General features: G+C 37.1%; 1 protein-coding gene across 1 annotated transcript in view; it reads left to right on the plus strand.

The window, feature by feature from the left end:
* Positions 1-19,208, plus strand: part of LOC148677640 (phospholipid-transporting ATPase ABCA1) — a 318,551-nt gene that overhangs the window by 165,193 nt on the left and 134,150 nt on the right. The window contains exon 23 of the mRNA XM_088613916.1: positions 9,570-9,784. Within this exon, the coding sequence (XP_088470042.1) occupies positions 9,570-9,784 (215 nt within the window). The remainder of the gene's footprint in view (positions 1-9,569; positions 9,785-19,208) is intronic.

The following is a 19,208-nucleotide window of genomic DNA, read 5'->3' on the forward strand; positions in this document are numbered from 1 at the left end:
CTGAACTACTCAGTCACAATTTAGTGATGCACGGTATGTGTTATAAATATACATACAATTACAGTAGTGAAAATATGTTTTGATAAGAATTCTCTAATTTTGATAATATCTAACATGACCACCCTGTTGATAGCTCTTAATTTGGTGTTAAATAGAATTTTGCGGTCATCTACTTTTTTTACCACTGATTCTGCTTTATCTTTTGATTCTGTAAATGCAGTTTCAGACTCTTTTCGATCATTTCTCAGTTTGTTTTTGACCAGGATTGAAAGGTTGAATCCATACAGTATGCATCTGGGTGGCCAGTTTTTTCTGAAGCGAGTTTTATTAGTTAATTAAAATGACAAGAGGACTGTCTGTTTCTGGAAGACAAAACAAAAAATGTCAAGATTTTTTATCTTAATTCAGTTATCTCACATGTGTACTTTATTTAAGAGATTTAACAACATTATCTGTTTTTGTATCACATTCATTGGAGAAAACCCTCCATCTGGTCCCTGACTTAATATAGCCATTACCACATAGATTTAAACTAGCATAGAGAATCTTATCACAGAATATTCTTTCCTCAGGCGCTGTACATAACATACATCAGTGCATATCTTGAAAAAGTTTTTTTCAGCTTCAAGTAACAGTTACAACATTTTGGCTAAATGTGTCGGAGACTTTTCCATTAATTTACCAGTTCATCTCTGTGAAATAATTTTTCTCCAGATTATAGGTAAATAAGTAAATAGTTTTTCAGAAATATACAGAATTATTTTACCATCTTTTGAATAGGAAGATCTTCTAAGGGAGGCAGGATTACCATTTATTTTGAAGATCATTAAGTAATCTTATCCCTTCTTATTTGCGCACTGAGCTTATATTACAGGGGCTTATATTTAAATGGCGGTATGTTAAAATATGTAGACATTGTCAAATCCCTATTCAATATATTAAACCTATGCAATAATAGAACTACTAGAATTGATTCTAAGTCACCCAATATTTTCCATTGCTTGATATCATACTCACAAATGCTCCTAACAAGTTCCATTCACTATTTTTTCAATGATCATTGTTTCATTGGCTGTGTTAGAAGCATCCTGAAAGAGAAATATCCCCATCAACTCTGTAATACTGCTGTTACTTGCATGAATAGCAGTGGTCTGTGAGTTGCAAAGTAAACCCAAAATCAGGCTAGGGAAACACAGGCAAGGGAAATCAGCAAGCAAACTCAGTCCAGAATCATAGTCAGAAAACAAGAGAGGGTAGCCAGGAGACACGGAGACACAGCACAAAAGGTAAATTCAAATGTGGGGTCAAGACAAGCAATCCAGGTTCATAGCCAAGTAGAACAGAAGAGATATTCAAAACTGGGGTCACATCGAAGCAGGGCTGAGGGTCCAAAGAGAAACACACACAAGGAAAAGCAGTGGCAGCAGTGGCTAAACTCTATAACAGAACCAAGACCATTTGTCAAAGCAGACCTTGAGTTGTCTGTTCCTGACAAGGCAGCTGTATACACAGCTGGAACACACTTCCTGTTTGAGCTCTATACACAGCTGGAACACACTTCCTGTTTGATTATGTAACCAAAGCAACCGCCTGACAGACAGGGCAGACAGGTGAGTAGAGGTGTGACCTCCTGCCATAGTTACGCTAGCTTGCTTGGCCATGCTCCAGCGGGAGTGAGCTTGATAGACTCTGTGTAAAAGAATACTTAAGTATCCCAAGGATATTAGAGAGTCACCTTCTCTAAATTCCTTCAAATCCAGACTCAAAACCTTCTTCTTCAGAAAAGCCTTTACTTAACTGGTTCCATTCTTCACCCCTCTGCTCTTCTTAATACCATCTTCCACAGTCTCCTCTATTGTTATTGTTGTATTGTTGTAATTATAATTGTGTCCTGTCTTGTGAAATTTTCTTATTTATTGTTGTAGTCTTCTTATTTAAGGTTATTGTCATCCTGTAAAGCGCTTTGAGAAGCCACCTTTAAAGGCGCTATATAAAATAAAGTTTATTATTATTATATTATTTTGATGAACAAGCTTTTAAACGTGTTTAAGCTTTAGTAAACTAGTGAGAAATTTCTTTAATCCCACCAACTGGAGCTACATGGACTTAAGATGGTTGAAGCAATACTGTCAGCATGCATACTCCAGTTATGAGGTTTAGAATCAAATATCATAATAGCTCTTTATTTAGCCCTGAGCTGTTAGTTTTAATTAAGCAAATAATCTAGCTTGGCGAACTGCTAGGCCTCTAAGATTCCCACTGGCTTCCCTTCAGACAAATTAAAAGTAAATGCACACGAGATATAAGTTCTCAAATCCAACTAATACTCTAATCTCTTAAACAATCCCAAGTGATTTTGGAACCAAGTTAAATTTATGAAAACATATTACCTTTCATTTACCAGAGTCAGTTATTGTTTCAAATAATTTAATGGCAGATAAAAATGATGACTTAATTCAAAGAAAATTTCATTATTGCAGGTTATGTGGTTAATTTTTAACAATAATGATGATTCTACTGAATTAGATGCAAAATCCTTTCAGTTTTGTGACATAACCAATTATTCAATTAGAGATATAATAAAACTTGGGATAAAACTGCAATTCATCTAATACCCATTCCACTGAGCCTCTTTTTAATTTTTCTTTTAAAACAGATGAATTTCCAACAGGTCTTCCTAGTTCTACCTGTTTTCTAAATTGGTGATAAGTCAGACTCAAACTGTATTAGACCTGTATTCATTTTGCCTAGCCTAAGATCAGTGAAAAAACATTAACCAGCAGCTAAGGTTTGTTTTTGACAAAAGCTATATTTTACCTGGTATTCAGTCTGGTTGTCTTTCTTGGTATTGATGTGTTACAGGCGCTCTGTAAGTTCTTAATAATAATTCGTAATAACAATCACAAGTGCACAGTCATTTTTATAGATTTATAAATGTAACAAATCACAGTTTATGAATATTTAGGCTAGATATTCTTTTAATTTTCTCCTATTAATGTATTATAAACTGGTGCAGCTTACAAAATTTAAATTACAAGACTGCAAATCATATCATTGGCTCACCTGTTACATTCATCATTATAATCTTTATTTTTTTATTTATTGGCCCTCTCTGTATTCTAGACAAATGTACTATTGTATCTAAAAAAATTAAATACATATTTACATGTTTATTAGTTAAGATGTAGTATTTGTTTTAAAATGAATTTTCCAAGAGCAGCTACTGACTTTGAGCACAAGTCATTTTATTTTGCTGTTGTCAGTTCTGGGAACAATCTGCAGAGTAATATGAAAAATCTACTGTATTTTCAAATATGATGCCTTCAATGTCCTGTTATAGTTACAAGTTAAATTTGAACTTACTTTTGATAGGTGTTTTATGAAAGACAGCATTACTTCTCTGTAGCTACAGTAGATCAGTGCTTCTGTCTAAAACCAAAGAGCGAAATCGAGATTTTTTTTACATTATGCAAAGACTCCATTGGATCATTTAATGGATTTTCAAATGGCCAGCTATTGTTTTTACTTCTGTGTACAAAGAATTTGAACAATATTACAAATTTTAACAATAAAACTCCCTAGCAGTACCCTAGAATTCCTAGCTAGTTTTAGAGATGGCGGTTTGTTATTGTGTTAGCCAGAAGACATTTCTGAGAAGATAAATTACTGTGACTTTATTATTTCCTATAATGACTCTTCTCTGGCTTTTTCCAAAGACATCTTTTTGATGTGACCCAGGATTCTCTGTCTGAATATACCCCCTGGTCATAACATGCTGAAGCCAATATTCTTTTTTTTCCACCTGCCATCTGGAGCAATTTTTTCAGATGTCCATTCTTTGGAAAAGCTTTTGCTAACACAGGTGTACATGCATGTACAACATGTATGCATGTGGATGAAATTTCAAAGCTATCATAGTAGCAATAATAACACAGAGTTGGTCTTGCAGCCAGGAGCATTTGTTCTTTTCATTGTTAAAAAGCATCCCAGTATCTGCATGAGGGTGTTTGCCTTGTGTACCTGATGTAAACCTAAATGGAGGGTGGACTAATTAAGAAATTCAGAATTATCAACAGCACATGAAGCATTGCAATTGGTCTCACTATCGTCCTGAAATGATGCACGTGCTGGTTCAGACTAGAGTTATACAGTAATCTATGGAACTCTGTTTACAGTTTTGCTGCCCACTGCTTTTGCAAGGAACATTGTTAAATCAAACACCAATTTCTGAGTGGCTAATGAGAGGACTCAGCTGACACAGGCAGATCATGGTGGGGATCTCAAAGATCTCCTTGCAATTTAAGTTACCACAATTGAAACATGGATTCATTCAAGGGACAGCTGTATAAGATAAAGAATAATATAAACAGTGATTTAAATATCCCAATAAAATTTAGCTGTAAAGCTGGAAAAAAATAGCTGGAAGTGATCTTGTCAAGGAATGTTTCAAATGTGGGCATGAAGGGCATAAGGCTTGAAATCTGAAGAGTAGATACCTGATGAACCAGATGCAATGCTACCTGGCCATGGAGTTTAGCAGACTGGTTATTGGTTTAAGGAACAGTGAGAATCAGTAGGGGGGAAGTATAAGAGTATCAAAGTGTCCCAAGAGCTAGAGGGTGAGAGTGGGAGAGTAAGGACTCATTTTGGCCTGAAGGGATAGTAATTTAGTGGTGCCTCCAGTTCTGGGAAACAGAGTTTAAGTGACTATTACAGACTATCATAGACTATCTTGTGGTAGAGAGAGATGCAGATTAGCAGAGAATGGGTGAAAGAAAAAGTTGGTGGACATGGGAAAAGTCTGAGTGGAGACGGTGTTTGAAAGATGGAAACACTGGAGTTTAAACTGCAGAACAGCACATAAAGAGTAATTAAGAACAAAGGGATTGTGAAATAAGGGACCTTTTCGGAGAGTTCTATGGCCAGTGAAGACACTCAGGAAGTTGTTGCTCTGAAATTAGTGTAACTGAGAACCACTCAGACAATGAAAGGGGTGGCTGTAATACCAGTTCCTCTATGAGCGTAAAATAGCCAATAGATGACAGAAGGATATTATCACGATTGTAAGTCCTCCTCCTGGCTCTTTCTTGTTTGAGTTGATTTTGTGCACCTGCTTCCCATCCAGCCCCTCCCTATAATAGCCAGATGCTCTTACCATTCTGGGCTGAGCTTTGGAAGATGGACGCCCGGAAGCCCGCCTACCAGCGAGTCCTGACCATCTGGGTCTGGGGCTTGGAGCGCCTGGCCCCATTACCCTTTTTTTATTTCCCGTCCCTGCACCGGATCCTGCTCCGGCTTTTAACTTTTGTCTTGTCTGTCGTGGATGGATTAGCCGCTTCTGGACTCTTGCGTTCACCCTGGATTTCCCTTTGGACTTTCGCCTGGACCATGCCCCCCCATGCACCAGTGCACTGTCAACACGCCCCCCTGTTTGTCTACCAGTCCAGTTCCCAGTCTTCTCTCCCCCATGTCGGATTCACTCCCTTCCGGATTCTACCGTTTGCATAGGGTCCCAATTAACGCATTGTGACAGATATAGCACAGAGCATCACATCATATTTAGAAAGAGTGAAAGGCAGGTGGGAGATCAGCATATTTAATTACTTTCCAGATCTCCAGCTGTTTTTGAGCTCTTATTTGCAACTAATTTGCAGCTCTATGCAACTTATGCACACTGCTACAGCCATGAGAATGGAAAACAAAGAGTGCATTACATTAAAGAATGTTATAAGTGAGATGTGTAAAATATGTGATGTAGGATTACTTAAGAGATTATCTTAACAACACCAAAAAAGTGAAAATGTTCATGTTCACCAATGCCTTTATTCTAGCCAATTACTTGTTTCCTTCTCAGTTAGTGTGTCAGTGTAATTTTCTCAATATCCTGCTGATGCGTAACCTTAATCTGGGAGCACTCAAAGAAAATGGGTGTACAGACACAGAAGAGAAAGCATAATTGATTAGCAAATATTACATATCTGACACACTGTTAGTGAGAGGGAAGGAATAGCAATCCCTGGTCATTGCTCTAATTTTAATGCAGGTGAAGCTATTTTATTTCCAAAAAATTTGATTCTGGATTTTATAACATGGCTGAAGTGATTAAAGGTTGGTTTCTGAAGATTTGGGTGTGGGTGGTAAGCAAGACTTTTCTATGTATTAACATCACATGTCCAAATGATGTAAGAGAAAATGTTCTATGTCAAAATCTAAATCAAATCTTAACTCAGGTTGTCACGTTGAAGAGATGGTGACACTGGCTGGGAATTTTAACTACACAGAAAATGAGGCATTAGGAACAGCTCAGAACCCCACACAAGGTCAGCCACTGAATCAGTGATTATTTTAATAGCACATGAATTGGTGGACATCTGGTGAAATCTCTAACCAACTGCCAGACAGGACATATGGAGTAAAGGTTCTCCAGATCTGGAATCTCTGGCCAGATTGGATGGATTTTACTGTTATATACATCAACTAAAATTGGTCACTAATTGATGTCTTTCCAGAAGTCAATTAAGGCAACTCTGGATAAATGATGCTAACTTAATTTACTCAGTTGTCTTTACTGAATAATATGGTAAAGTATTATTCCATCACATAAAAAGTATAAATCATATTGGTATTTCTGTAGTTTTTTAAAATGTTTTAGGTTTCGGAAAACTAAAACCTCTAGGGAGGAATGCACTATACAAGACACATCTTTCCTTCACTGAGGCAGTGGTATGAAGTGGCTAAGGTGCAGGTGAGATCTGTTTGACAGCTGTAGATTAACATGTGACCCTCAGTGCAGCTATAGTGATGAGAGAGGTGAAGAAGAACATCACTGAGTTCTATAGAACTCAACAGGCAATTTCTGATGACATATTTTCGTTTTGATGACTAAACAGTGAAGACTGGCAGATTTGCACAACTACAGGCACCAGTAAACCGGTGAATGGGTAAATGATTTCCCCATTTAAAAACATAGGGTTAAGTTCTCATTTACTATATGCCTGTGACTATAACCTTGCTCAACAAATTATTCTTTTGTGCATCTATTGTACATTTTTCATGGGTTTTGTTTATAGTCTGCTGCTATAAAAACACATTTGTGTATTATAAAGACTCTAGTAGTTCAGGTGGGTAGCTGCGTCAGCATGCGTAGGCTGCAAAGGAACAAGTAATAGGTTTATTCCATGCTGAAAAAAAGAAGAAAGAGAACACAACGTTTCGGCCGTGGAGCCTTCTTCAGGTGTCAACACCTGAAGAAGGCTCCACGGCCGAAACGTTGTGTTCTCTTTCTTCTTTTTTTCAGCATGGAATAAACCTATTACTTGTTCCTTTATAAAGACTCTATTTCCATTGACGAGAAGGTTTTCCAGACAGAATTGTGTCTGCTGTTTTTGCCTGTTGAGAATGGAGGGTAGGGCCTAATTAATATTAAAAGTACAGTTGAGTTGCTGCATTCTAACTCCAAGCAAAACAGGTTATTACAGTATATTCTTCCGACTCTGTTCAGGAGGAACATTGCTTTTGCCTTCTTTTACAAGGTGTTTGAGGGGGTGCAGTGTGACAGGCAGCTGCTATTGATAAACGTAAGTAAATTGGCCTTGTTCAGTTTACCTGCATTTTAGGAAGGAATGCTGCTTTCCTGAAACACAATGGCAGTAAGTGAGGGGGCTGAGCCTATGAGCCTGTACTGGCTTTTAGAGTCGCCTTTAATATGCAATTCAGCTCTGAGTTGCCAATCTCTACAATTGTCTAGTTTTTCTGCAATTTTGTAAGAAACAGTTCCACAAGGTTGTCCATTTACTGGATAAATAGCATACTTCTTCTCAAGCTTTCGATGTGTCGGTCAGATCAACATGGTTTATCAGCCTGGTTTTAATGCAGTTGCGGGCAGTACTGGAGTACAAGGCTTGTGTTGCTCAGTCTTTTTAGGGAAGCTAATCAAAACTCAGAACCTCCTCATTTAAAATTGCAAGCATGGCAACTTATTTGTAATAAAAAAACTATGTTAATTCAGGGAAACTACTGTGTTTTTAGTCAAAGGAGAGCTTTCAGGTTTATTCCGTGGAGAAGGGAGGACCTGTACAGCTGCCTTTAAAAACAAATCATTATGAGGCTATCAAAGATCTTTCAGATATTCACTAAGGGGGAGGTTAGAAGTGAGGGAAGACTATAATTCCAATTGGAGTAGTCAAGATAAGCCATCATTGCAAAAATGAGTTGGAGATTTACGCACAGGAAATATACTGTTGGTGTTATGAAGCGTCTTTCAGGACCCTATGAAGATGACACAATCCGGAAGGGAGTGAACACACACAGGGGGGAGACGAGGAACTGGGCTGGTGGAAGACCTGGGGGGGCGTGACGAAGGTGCTCTGGGGGGCGTGATCCAGGCGAACAGTCCAAAAGGGAGTCCAAAGGGAAGTCCAGTGCAGGCGAAGGTCCAGAGCCGGGTGATAAATCCAAGACAAACAAAACAAAGTTAAAAACCGGAGCGGAATCCAGCAAGGGGTTGTAGACAGACCTGACAAAGTTAAAAACCAGAGTGGGATCCGGCGAAGGGTCTGGGGGAAGAAAGGGGGAACGGAACCAGACACTCCAGGTCCCGGGCTTGGGCTCGGGCTCGGCTGTTTCAGGACACCTAGGAGGCGAATGCCACGGACATAGGGCGACTCAGTGATAGGTGAGCCTCCGGGCGTCCGTGTTCCAGTGCAGAGCCCGGAACAGAGTGAGCGTCTGGCTTTTAAAGGTGAGCTGGAACAGGGAGCTGGTGTACAAAATCAACAAAAAAGTGAACGTGCAGGAGCGCCCTTAAGGGGGAGGGACTACAATCGTGATAATAGGTATAAATTACCTGCATTTTTATTGGGTTATGTTAAGGTATGTACTGTATAATTAATAGTAGGTTAAATAGGGTGACTTATATGATGATCGTGATTGTGCTCACTGTGTTTAGAGTGATAGTCATGTCCTGGCTGAAGCTAGAGTTCATTTATTACACTCATCTAGAGGTGTTCCGGAAAGTGTGGGCAGTAAGGGAAATAGTGTAAACCATGGTCATGGGATATTGCAGACAGGCAGTTATTAAGATTGTTTTATTTTTTAAATTTTATTCAGAGTTATTTGCTCTAAAAGCACTTAAACTGGTACAATGTTTAGTACAGTATATGTTGTTTTTAAAGTTTTTTTGTCTTTATGGTTAATGACTTGAAATTCACTGTGTGCCTGATGGTCCATATAGAGGCAGGTGTATTTATCCAAAAAACACTTGAGCCACTATTATTGCACACAGACACAAGATATTCAACTAATTTTGTAATTGTAATTGTACATTCTTTACATTTTATTCGCATGTGGATATTTTCATTTAATAAATGTTAAATCTTGTTAAAATTAAAAATGACTTGAAAATAAATTAACCACATTTAAAATGACCACAATAACTCCATAGTGTTCACAAAAAGAAAGCAACATTTCTCTTTGCAATTACAGATGTTTCAGCTATAGCCCTGGTGAGTAGATGACTGGATAGATAGATGTTTAAAATGTTTTTAATTATTGCAATTTATTATTTTCAGGCCGCACAATCATCCTGTCTACTCACCATATGGATGAAGCTGATATTCTTGGGGATCGTATCGCCATTATTTCTCATGGAAAGATGTGCTGCTGTGGATCCTCATTGTTTCTGAAAAAGTGCTTTGGAAGTGGATACTATCTCACTCTTGTTAAAGCAGGAAAAAACAAAACGTCAACAGAGTGCTCTGGTCTCAGGTTGGCAGAGGTGGTTAAGGTAAAATCATAAAAAAGTGAAATATTCTAAACTCAAGAGTTAAAACTATGCTTAATATATATACAATACATACATATATACCATTCTGCTACAAGATCATTTACATAAGATGGCCTCACTCTCTTAACTGGTCCTCATTTGTTTGTTAACAACATTTTTATTGCATTTTCAAAAACACACTAATAAAAAAAAATAAGAACAAACATCAAGACTACAATTAGCATTACAGTGTCAGCATAGCCATACAGTAGAATTTCATCCAAAGCTCATGAAATACTGTAGAATACACTATAAACATATATACTATTTTAGAAAACAAACATATTTCTGATAGTGGTGGAAATCATTTCCCGGGATTGGATAGTTTAAGGACTCGCCTTATTAATTATACAGTAATTGTTGTACATTCTTAGTTCATAGTATACTATACAGTATTTATCTACAGTAGGTCTAATATTTAGAATTTTTCTTTTCATTGCTGTGAAGTCAACAAAATTAGTAATTGGTCCTTCTTTTAAAGTAGATATCACATTCATAATTTGGACATTAGGAGGCTTCCAACAGAATGAAAGAATGAGTTCACATCATCCTCATTGTTTTTTTTGTCATCACAGACATTATGCATTTTTTTATGAATGTTCTCATGTGATGTGATGTACTGCTTATAAAGAATCATTTAACACTAAAATGTTGTAACAAAAGATAGCTACAGTAAGAGCAATGTACACCTGAAAGTTACAGGCAAAATCACATACAAAATGAGATTGGGAAAGTATCTTTTACCCCGAAGTCAGTCATTTATCTACATATTATTAATGAAAGGAAATAAAAAAAAAACTTTTAAGAAATGACAAGTTTGTGCTTGCACACAGAGCCTTATAATTGTCATTCTATTCCAATCTTTCATTCTGTCCCCTTCATAAGAAGAGCAATACTACAGACCCCCAGGAATAGCAGTGGCACTGAGGCACAACCACATAGTCATGCTTGGTCTTCTGCTTCCTCCCTTGAGTATAGGAATCAGTCCCAGTAAACGCCCACAATTATGTTCTTAACAAGTTAAGACAAGATGTCAGTGATGTTAATTAGCAGAATGTGAGTAATTTAAATATCAACACATAATTATATCTTGGTGTGGTAACAGATATATGTGCATAAAACGTCTTAATGAAATGTATTAGAAACCGAAACTCTTAGCAAATTATTAGCTGCAATTTATCCCATGAAAAACATATGGTTTGAAAAAGATTTCTTTATTAGTATTTTTAAATATTGTTAACACCTTTAACTGTCAAAACAAACAGTTACAATCTGGTCTGATTTGAGCACATAAACATGTTATTTAATTATATTATTTTGTAGTTTGGTCTGGATAAAACACTGTAATTAATGAAAATACAGTATTTTTGGAGTTTCTAACTTATCACTTTTAGTGTCCCTGTTTATCAAGTTGTGATTCTAACAGGAACAGGTACTGTAAATTATCTCAGGAACAATTTACCAACTTAGTTAAGTTGACAACTACAAAGTAATCATCAGGGGTCCATAAATTTTTCAAACAGTGAAGGTGCTAAATATAGTACGTGTTGGGGCCAGAAGTCCAGGCAAATTTGTTTTTTTTCAATGATGGCATTTTTAGCTTGCTTAAATAAGATGGTGATATTACCTTGATTGGACTTCAGCAGTGAAGTGAAAATTCAGTCCAAACATTCTGCTTTGTCAAAGTATTCGCTTGACTCGCTAAGTGCCAGTCAAGCACTTTGGAAATAAACACAAAGAAAACAAAAGAATTAGTGCTACACTCAGTCAGAATTAAACCAATCACAGTTCAACCTATAAACATAAATGGTCAGCTCATGGAGATTCAAAACAACTTTCATGTTTTAAATATCTAAGCACATACATTGATAACAAACTGAACTTCTCAGACAACAGTTTAAAAAAAAAAAACATTCAGAGATTGTTTCTCTTAAGAAGGCTGAGGAGCTTTGATGTATGCAAACAAATCCCAGAGCTGGCCTACACAAGTCTAGAAGAGAGCGTGCTCTCTTTTAACATGTCTACTTGGTATGGGAATTTTGATGTGAGGGGCACAGCCAAGATCTCAAGTATTATAAACATAGACAGCAAAATCATTGGTCAGAAACAGAACCAGCTAATCCACATCTATACTAGGAGTGTTTACAGGAAATAGTAAATGATGCCTCACATCCACTAAACTCCCAATTTGAAAAATTACCATCCAGATGACGTTTTAGAGTACCAAAGGTTACAAAGCACATTTTTAAGAAGTCATTCATTCTCAATGCCATTACTTTTAAAGCCTGATGTATGAGCTCCTTCAGAGCTCCTTGAATTGACAGCATTTATAAACATGCAGCTCACACCTGAATCTTGTGCTTCATGCTGGAATCTTATGTTTTTTTTTTACAATATTGTATTGAATGATATAGTTATTTATGTTATATGGATTGCATATTGTAAAATCCACTGAATGTTTTATGTACATGGTATATACACTGGTTTTATTGTTGTCTCAGTGAGGCCGAAGGAAAATTCCCATCGCATGTGGAGAATAAAAGATATTCTGATTCTGATTCTGATGTGGTTCAGGTCGGGCTATGTCATTAGTTGGCAGTGAGACTGATTTCCCTAATCGGCAGAGTGCAACTAAGTTCTTTCAGTGTCAGTTTACCTTGACTCAGTTAAGTCACCCTTAGCTTACCACACTAGATGCCTGTGAGCTTGCAGCTTGTCAGAAAAAGTCAGACCTTAAAATGCTATTCAATATTAGTGATGTGATAACTAGTAGTAGGAAAGAGGAAAGAGCCTGGAAAGAATGGTATGAGAAACTTGAAACAAAGGAAGGAGAGGACCAAATCTACAAGATTGCTAAACATAGAGCGAGACAGAAAAAAGATATTATCCGGGTGGCGGTACTCAAGGATGGAGAAGGCAGAGTCTTGATTAAAGAAGAACAGATCAAGCAAAGATGGCTGGAGTACTTCAAAAATCTGTTAAATGTAGAAAATGAGAGGGAGAACCTAGTGGAGGCAGACGTAGTGTGTGGACCAATCCAAGAAATTTCAGTAAAGGAAGTGACAGAAGCTATCAAAGAGATGAAAGTGGGCAAAGCAACTGGACCATCAGGAATAGCAGCAGAACACTTTAAGAACCTCGATGAAGAGGGGATTCAGTGGCTGACGAGATTGCTAAACAATATTGCAAAGGAAGAGAGAATTCCAGAAGAATGGACAAAAAGCAGTATGGTTACCATCTACAAGGAGAAAGGAGACCCAATGGAGTGTAAAAACTATAGAGGAATAAAACTTCTGGAACATGGATTGAAAATCCTGGAAAAAATTCTGGACAAGAGACTCAGGAAGATAATCAGGATCCACAACTCACAATTTGGATTCTCAGTGGGGAAAAGCACAACAGATGCCATTTTTGTGATGAGACAGTTACAGGAGAAGACACTAGAGAAAGGGAAAAAGCTGTATGTGGCCTTTCTGGACTTGGAGAAGGCATATGACCGTGTGCCCAGAGAGGTGGTGTATTGGTGCTTGAGGAAGAAAGGAGTACCAGAAAGCATGGTGAAGTTAGTTCAAGCAACCTATAGAGATGCAACTACGAAGATGATAACACAACAGGGAGAGACAAAAGAGTTTGAAATCACAGTTGGAGTACACCAAGGATCAGCACTAAGTCCTTTCCTTTTCATAAACATTATTGACACACTGACAGAGGAGGTAAGAACAGAAGTGCCTTGGGAACTCATCTTTGCTGATGATGTGGCACTGATGGCAGACTCAGAAGTAGAACTACAGGAGAAAGTGTTCAAATGGCAGAGGAGTCTGGAAAAGGGTGGACTGAAAATGAATGCAGAAAAATCTGAAATAATGGTAATGGAGAGAAGAGGAGATACTATGACCAATGTTGAGGAGACAAATGGAGGAAAACTGAAACAAGTTGATGACTTTAAATACCTTGGATCAAAACTGGTAAAGGGAGGAGAAACACTGGAGGCAGTAAAACAAAGAGTGAAAGCTGGATGGAACAAGTGGAGAGAGATAACTGGAATAATCTGTGACAGGAAAATTCCCAGAAAGTTAAAGTGCAAAATGTACAAGAATGTGATTAGACCTGTACTACTATATGGAGCTGAATGCTTGGCAGTTGGAAAGAGGGAAGAAAACTTGATGAGAAGAACTGAAATGAGGATGTTGAGATGGATTCTGCAGATTTCAATGAAGGATAAGATCAGAAATGAAGAAATCCGTAGACGATGTAGGGTGGTGGATGTGGTTGAGAAGATGCGAGAGGCGAGGTTACGGTGGTATGGACATATCATGAGGAGGGACGTTGAGGAAGTAACAAAGAGGGTAATGGAATTTGAGGTGGAAGGTAACAGAGGAAGAGGCAGGCCTAGAAAGAGATGGATAGATTGTGTGAGAAAAGATATGGAGGTATGTGAAGTGAGTGAGGAAGATGTGCTCGACAGAGACAAATGGAGAAGAGCAACCAAAGCAGCTGACCCCAGGACAGTCTGGGACTAAGGCTGTGAAAAAGAAGAAGAAGAAGATAACTAGTAGTAGTGTGTCTTCTGAAAGGGTTAACTTAATGTGCATCACACACATTAAATGGCAATATGCATGTATTATACTGTATATTTATGTACAGGACTACAATATGTGTAACGAACAGTTCTTTCCGGACCCTATGCGGACGACACAATCCGACGGAGTGGGGAAACACTAGGGAAACGTCATGCAGGAAAATGGGGCTGAAGACAGGGGGGCGTGTCCAAGGTGCGCTGGTGCACGGGGGAGGTCTGGCCGAGGCGAACAATCCAAAAGAGTAGTCCTTAGGGAATATCCAAAAACACACGAGAATGTCCAAAACCAGGAGATCCATCAGAACAAGGAATTAAAAACACGAAGGCCGGGTCGGAACCGGCAGACAAGGAACAGGAACAGGGGTTAAAACCTTAACGGGACCAGACGCTTCCAGGTCCCGGACTCGCGCGATATGGAAATCAAATGCAGAGCCCGGATGAGCGTCAGCGCCTGGCTTTTAAGGTGGGCTGGGAATAGGGAGCAGGTGCACAGAATAAAGTCTCACGTGAAAGGGCTGGAGCACCCTTAAGGAGGGGGAACTATAATCGTGACAATATGTCTGCGATGGACTGGCATCCCTTCCAGGGTGTACCCTGCCTTGCATTAGAAAATGGATGGACGGACTACAATAAATAGACATGTACAGATGTAGCCATCTAGAATGTGCCTCAAAACTCATTTCAGCAGAAAGCAAAGTGTGGTATACTGCAGTGAGATACAACACACAGAACTAAGCCCTTCCCTGCTCTTCCCTTTCTAGCCCTTTACTGCTCAAGGCAGATTGATAAGTGGCATGTGTGTTTAATGTTAGTGATTTTAGCTTTATTAAAACTTTTTTTCTTTATTTCTTAGTCTAAAGTAATAATTATTGAAAATACACCACATTTTGTATGTTATATAAATATATAAAATACATAACTTAGCTATTGTTATAATATATACCACGAATGGAGCATTGAACCTGGATCAGGATTTTTAATGTGCCTGGTTTCATGGAAATTCTTAGATAATGATGACTTTCAGGGAGTGACTATAAACTAATTACAATTACTCAGATTATTAACATTGCAATTCACCTTAAAGTACCACAGCTGTGTGTGGTTGTCAGAAAAACCAGTACAGTATTAAATGGTTATTAACTCATTAGTGCTTTCCTGCACTATTCATACTGTATGCATACAGTACTAGCAACAAACAATTTAATCAAGTACAATAACATTGTTGAGACAGGAATATTGTTACAGTTTTTCTACCACAAATCCAAATAAGATGTCACAATACTGTATAGCACTAATAGAATTACCATTTTAAATTACATACAGTATACAGTTTTATTTTAGATTTTGATTGTCAAATACCTATAAAATAGCTTATACATAGTGGCATAAAAAACATGTTATATTTAAAAGCAAATAAACATGTAAAATAAAGGCCAGATTAAACTTAAAGTTTTAAGTAGTGATTTGAATGGCATTATCACATACAGTGAGTTGCATTGTAGCTGATATGCGTCCACATTATTGATAAACTTAAATTGTTAATATTGCAATTTGTCATTGAGGTATTGTCTACGCTGCTCTATATGTTAATATAATTTTAATGATCACTTGCAAAACAGTGGTGTAATTATGGTAGATGAAGGCAATGTCAATGAACAATAATAATACTATACTATAGTTGAAGTACAGTATGGAAATCTGTGGACATTACTTCACGGGACTTTTTAACCTTGGTGGCATGCCAGAAAATGTAGTTGTTTTAACCATGTATTTAATTAGTGGCTTCCTATCTCATGGAAATGTTCACCACTAGTGTGTGTCACCATTTGCATTGGGGAAGCATAAGATAATAAACTGAGAAAAACATAATTTTTCTTAAAATTAATCAGATATATATAGTACATTGCATTAAATGGAATTAATTGGGTTAAGAAAGCCAACACAATTCCATTTTCCATTATACCTCAGAGTGACGTTTATAAACACTTAGGTGGCTTTACAGCATAAAAGCTTTTGGTTGTGGTTCTTCAGACAAAAAGAAGAGTGTAAATAAAAGAGTGCAGCCCATACCAAGTTTCTCCTCACCGTGAGGAGACGATACAACCACCCAGACGCGAAACAATCCATCCAGTGCTATATCAGAAAAGTTATGCTTTAATTAATACACGTAACGTAACAAAGCACTTCATCAACCTTGGTGAACCTTAATTTTATCAGCTACCAAGAAGAAAGAAGTGCAGCATCAGATTATTCAAAAAAATAAAAATGCCATGATGTGCTGCTGCCTGGAATATCATGGTGTCTACAGTGGTATATCAACTGACACCTCATGCATTCTAGGTGGCTGCATCTACTGTGTACAAAGTTTGACAAAACTATTTTAGTTTTCATCATCACAGAATAAAGTTTACATCACTACATTCCACAGTCTCTAATCCTGCATTTTACAGTTTTAAGGACAGTTCTCTTACATTTACTATGCTCTTTCACTGTTACATAATTGGTTCTCCCTATTTCTTGTATGACATTTGTTTCTGTATCCTGGATTTTGGTTAACTTTGATAATTAGTAGCATAAGAATAGTGTTTTCACTGATTGATGAGTTGTTTCTGACCTCTTCCAGTAGTACGTTCAACTCCTGGTCTATGATAATTCATGTTGCTCCTTGATTGGTTCTGGACTGCTGTGCCAATTTTACACTTCTGACAAGGCTCGCTGGTCACTCAATCGTGCCCATCTGTTCTCTTAAGACAAGCCTTCCTCACATATTGTGTGCCTTTATATCAGATTCTACATATTTTGTGGCATGCTTCACACAAAATGAGATCTAGCTTGCTTAATTTTAAATATCATTATTTTAATTAATAGGGCTGAAAAGAATTGCTGTGCATTTGTAGCTTCCACATTCCATTTCAAGGTTTCTGGTCTTTGTCTGCAGTTTAGAGAATGATACCCTGTTACATGAAATACAGTTTAATTTGATGTCACATACATAATTGTGCTAATTTTTAAAGCATTTAGTTGTAAGCATTATGTAGGATAAGATCATGTCTTGAATTACAGTCCTAAGATTTTAGTTTCAGAATGCATGTCTTTGTTGAATACAGACATTGCTGAGGTACAGTATGACGTCAGTATTCAGTAACCATTTTAAAGAGTTCAACAATATTATGAATGATAAGCATATACTGTAATACAATCATGCAATCAAATATTACATATAGTATGTGTGACAACAGCAACACAACATTTTTACTATCTTCAAATAATCTTAAAATATCAAGAATTGCATAAATTCTGTTGTGGAACTGTGTATTGTAAGATTTGTGCAAAATCCAAAGTGTTTCCAAATGATCAGTGCCATGATATTCAGTCAGGTGCCTGTAAAGTTAAAACATCTTTAGTTTAAGATGACAGCTTTAAGGCCCCATTCTTTGTTGCTACATTTTGTCCTTCATTTTGTGACTTTTAAGTCTTTTAAGCCAAAGCTACAAGAACATGATAAATAACTTTACAGTATATAACTTGTACAAAATATTTTTACTTTACCATAATTGACAGTTCTCTTATATTTACTTTTTTTTATTAAAGATTACCATAAGGATGATATTTTTTCAGAAATTGCAATACGTTGGGTATGTTTTGTACAATAATAGCATAACCTAACTATGTGGGGTTAATGATCAGTACACATCCATCCATTTTCTAAACTCTTTATCCCATACAAGGGCAGGTTTAGACCAGAGCCTACAGTATGCTGGCAAGCAATGGGTGCATAGCAGGATACACCCTAGGCAGAGTGCCAGTCCATTGCAGGGCACACTGATACAAACACACACACACCTCACACCAGGGCCAGTTCTCCTAGAAAGCAAATTAACAAACCATGTCTTTGGGCTGTGGGAGGTAACTGGAGCACCCAGCAGAAATCTACGCAGACACGGGAAGAACAGGGGAGAATTGACCCAGCTCCCTACCGCTGTGAAGTGGCAACGCTATCCACACTGTCACCATTCCACCCTTATGATGAATTTACTGTAAATATGCTGATATACACATGAACAACATTTATTATAATTCATCTACAAAGAACACTAAATTGCAACACATTAGGTCTACTTTGATATGCATACACTTCGCAGTTCTAGTAATAGCCATAAAAGATTTTTTACAACACTATCTTGTTATATTATTTCTTTAATATATTAATTTTTTTATAATTGCCAGAACTCAAAGGATTATACAATTTGTATAAAAGAATTTCTTTAAATTTGACTGTTATAAGGTAATATGTTTTGCTGAACATATTATTAATGTATGGCATTGGGCGAACATAGCCTTGCATAAACTTAATGTCTCACTATTCTCATACAACTAGTCTGCATCAGTGACTCATAATAAATGCTGAATATTCAGCAATATTCACAGGTTAATAGTGCTTTCTGAGATGAAATAACATGCCAAAAGAGTCTGTTTGTTTTTGACATGTTTCCTACTTACAAATGTAATCCTGATAATAACAGGCTGTCTTTAAAAATCTGTGACTTTGACTATTTAGGAATGGGATGGATCACTAATAATTAAGAAAAGTATTATTTTTGCAGTGATCACTTTAGTCTTATAGGCCTGCAAACTAATTTTTTACAAGCAATCCTACTGATTTTTTTACAAAAAAATACCTGAAGATAAATTATACTATATATATATACTGTAGTGTACTGCATTCCTTTATAGAAAACATTCGTTTTGTCTGGTTAACAGCAGTATCTCTAACAAAAAGAAGGCTATGTTTTATTGTGAGATGTA

Source organism: Lepisosteus platostomus, chromosome 1, assembly GCF_059453375.1.
Source record: "Lepisosteus platostomus isolate fLepPlt1 chromosome 1, fLepPlt1.hap1, whole genome shotgun sequence".
Taxonomy (NCBI): domain Eukaryota; kingdom Metazoa; phylum Chordata; class Actinopteri; order Semionotiformes; family Lepisosteidae; genus Lepisosteus; species Lepisosteus platostomus.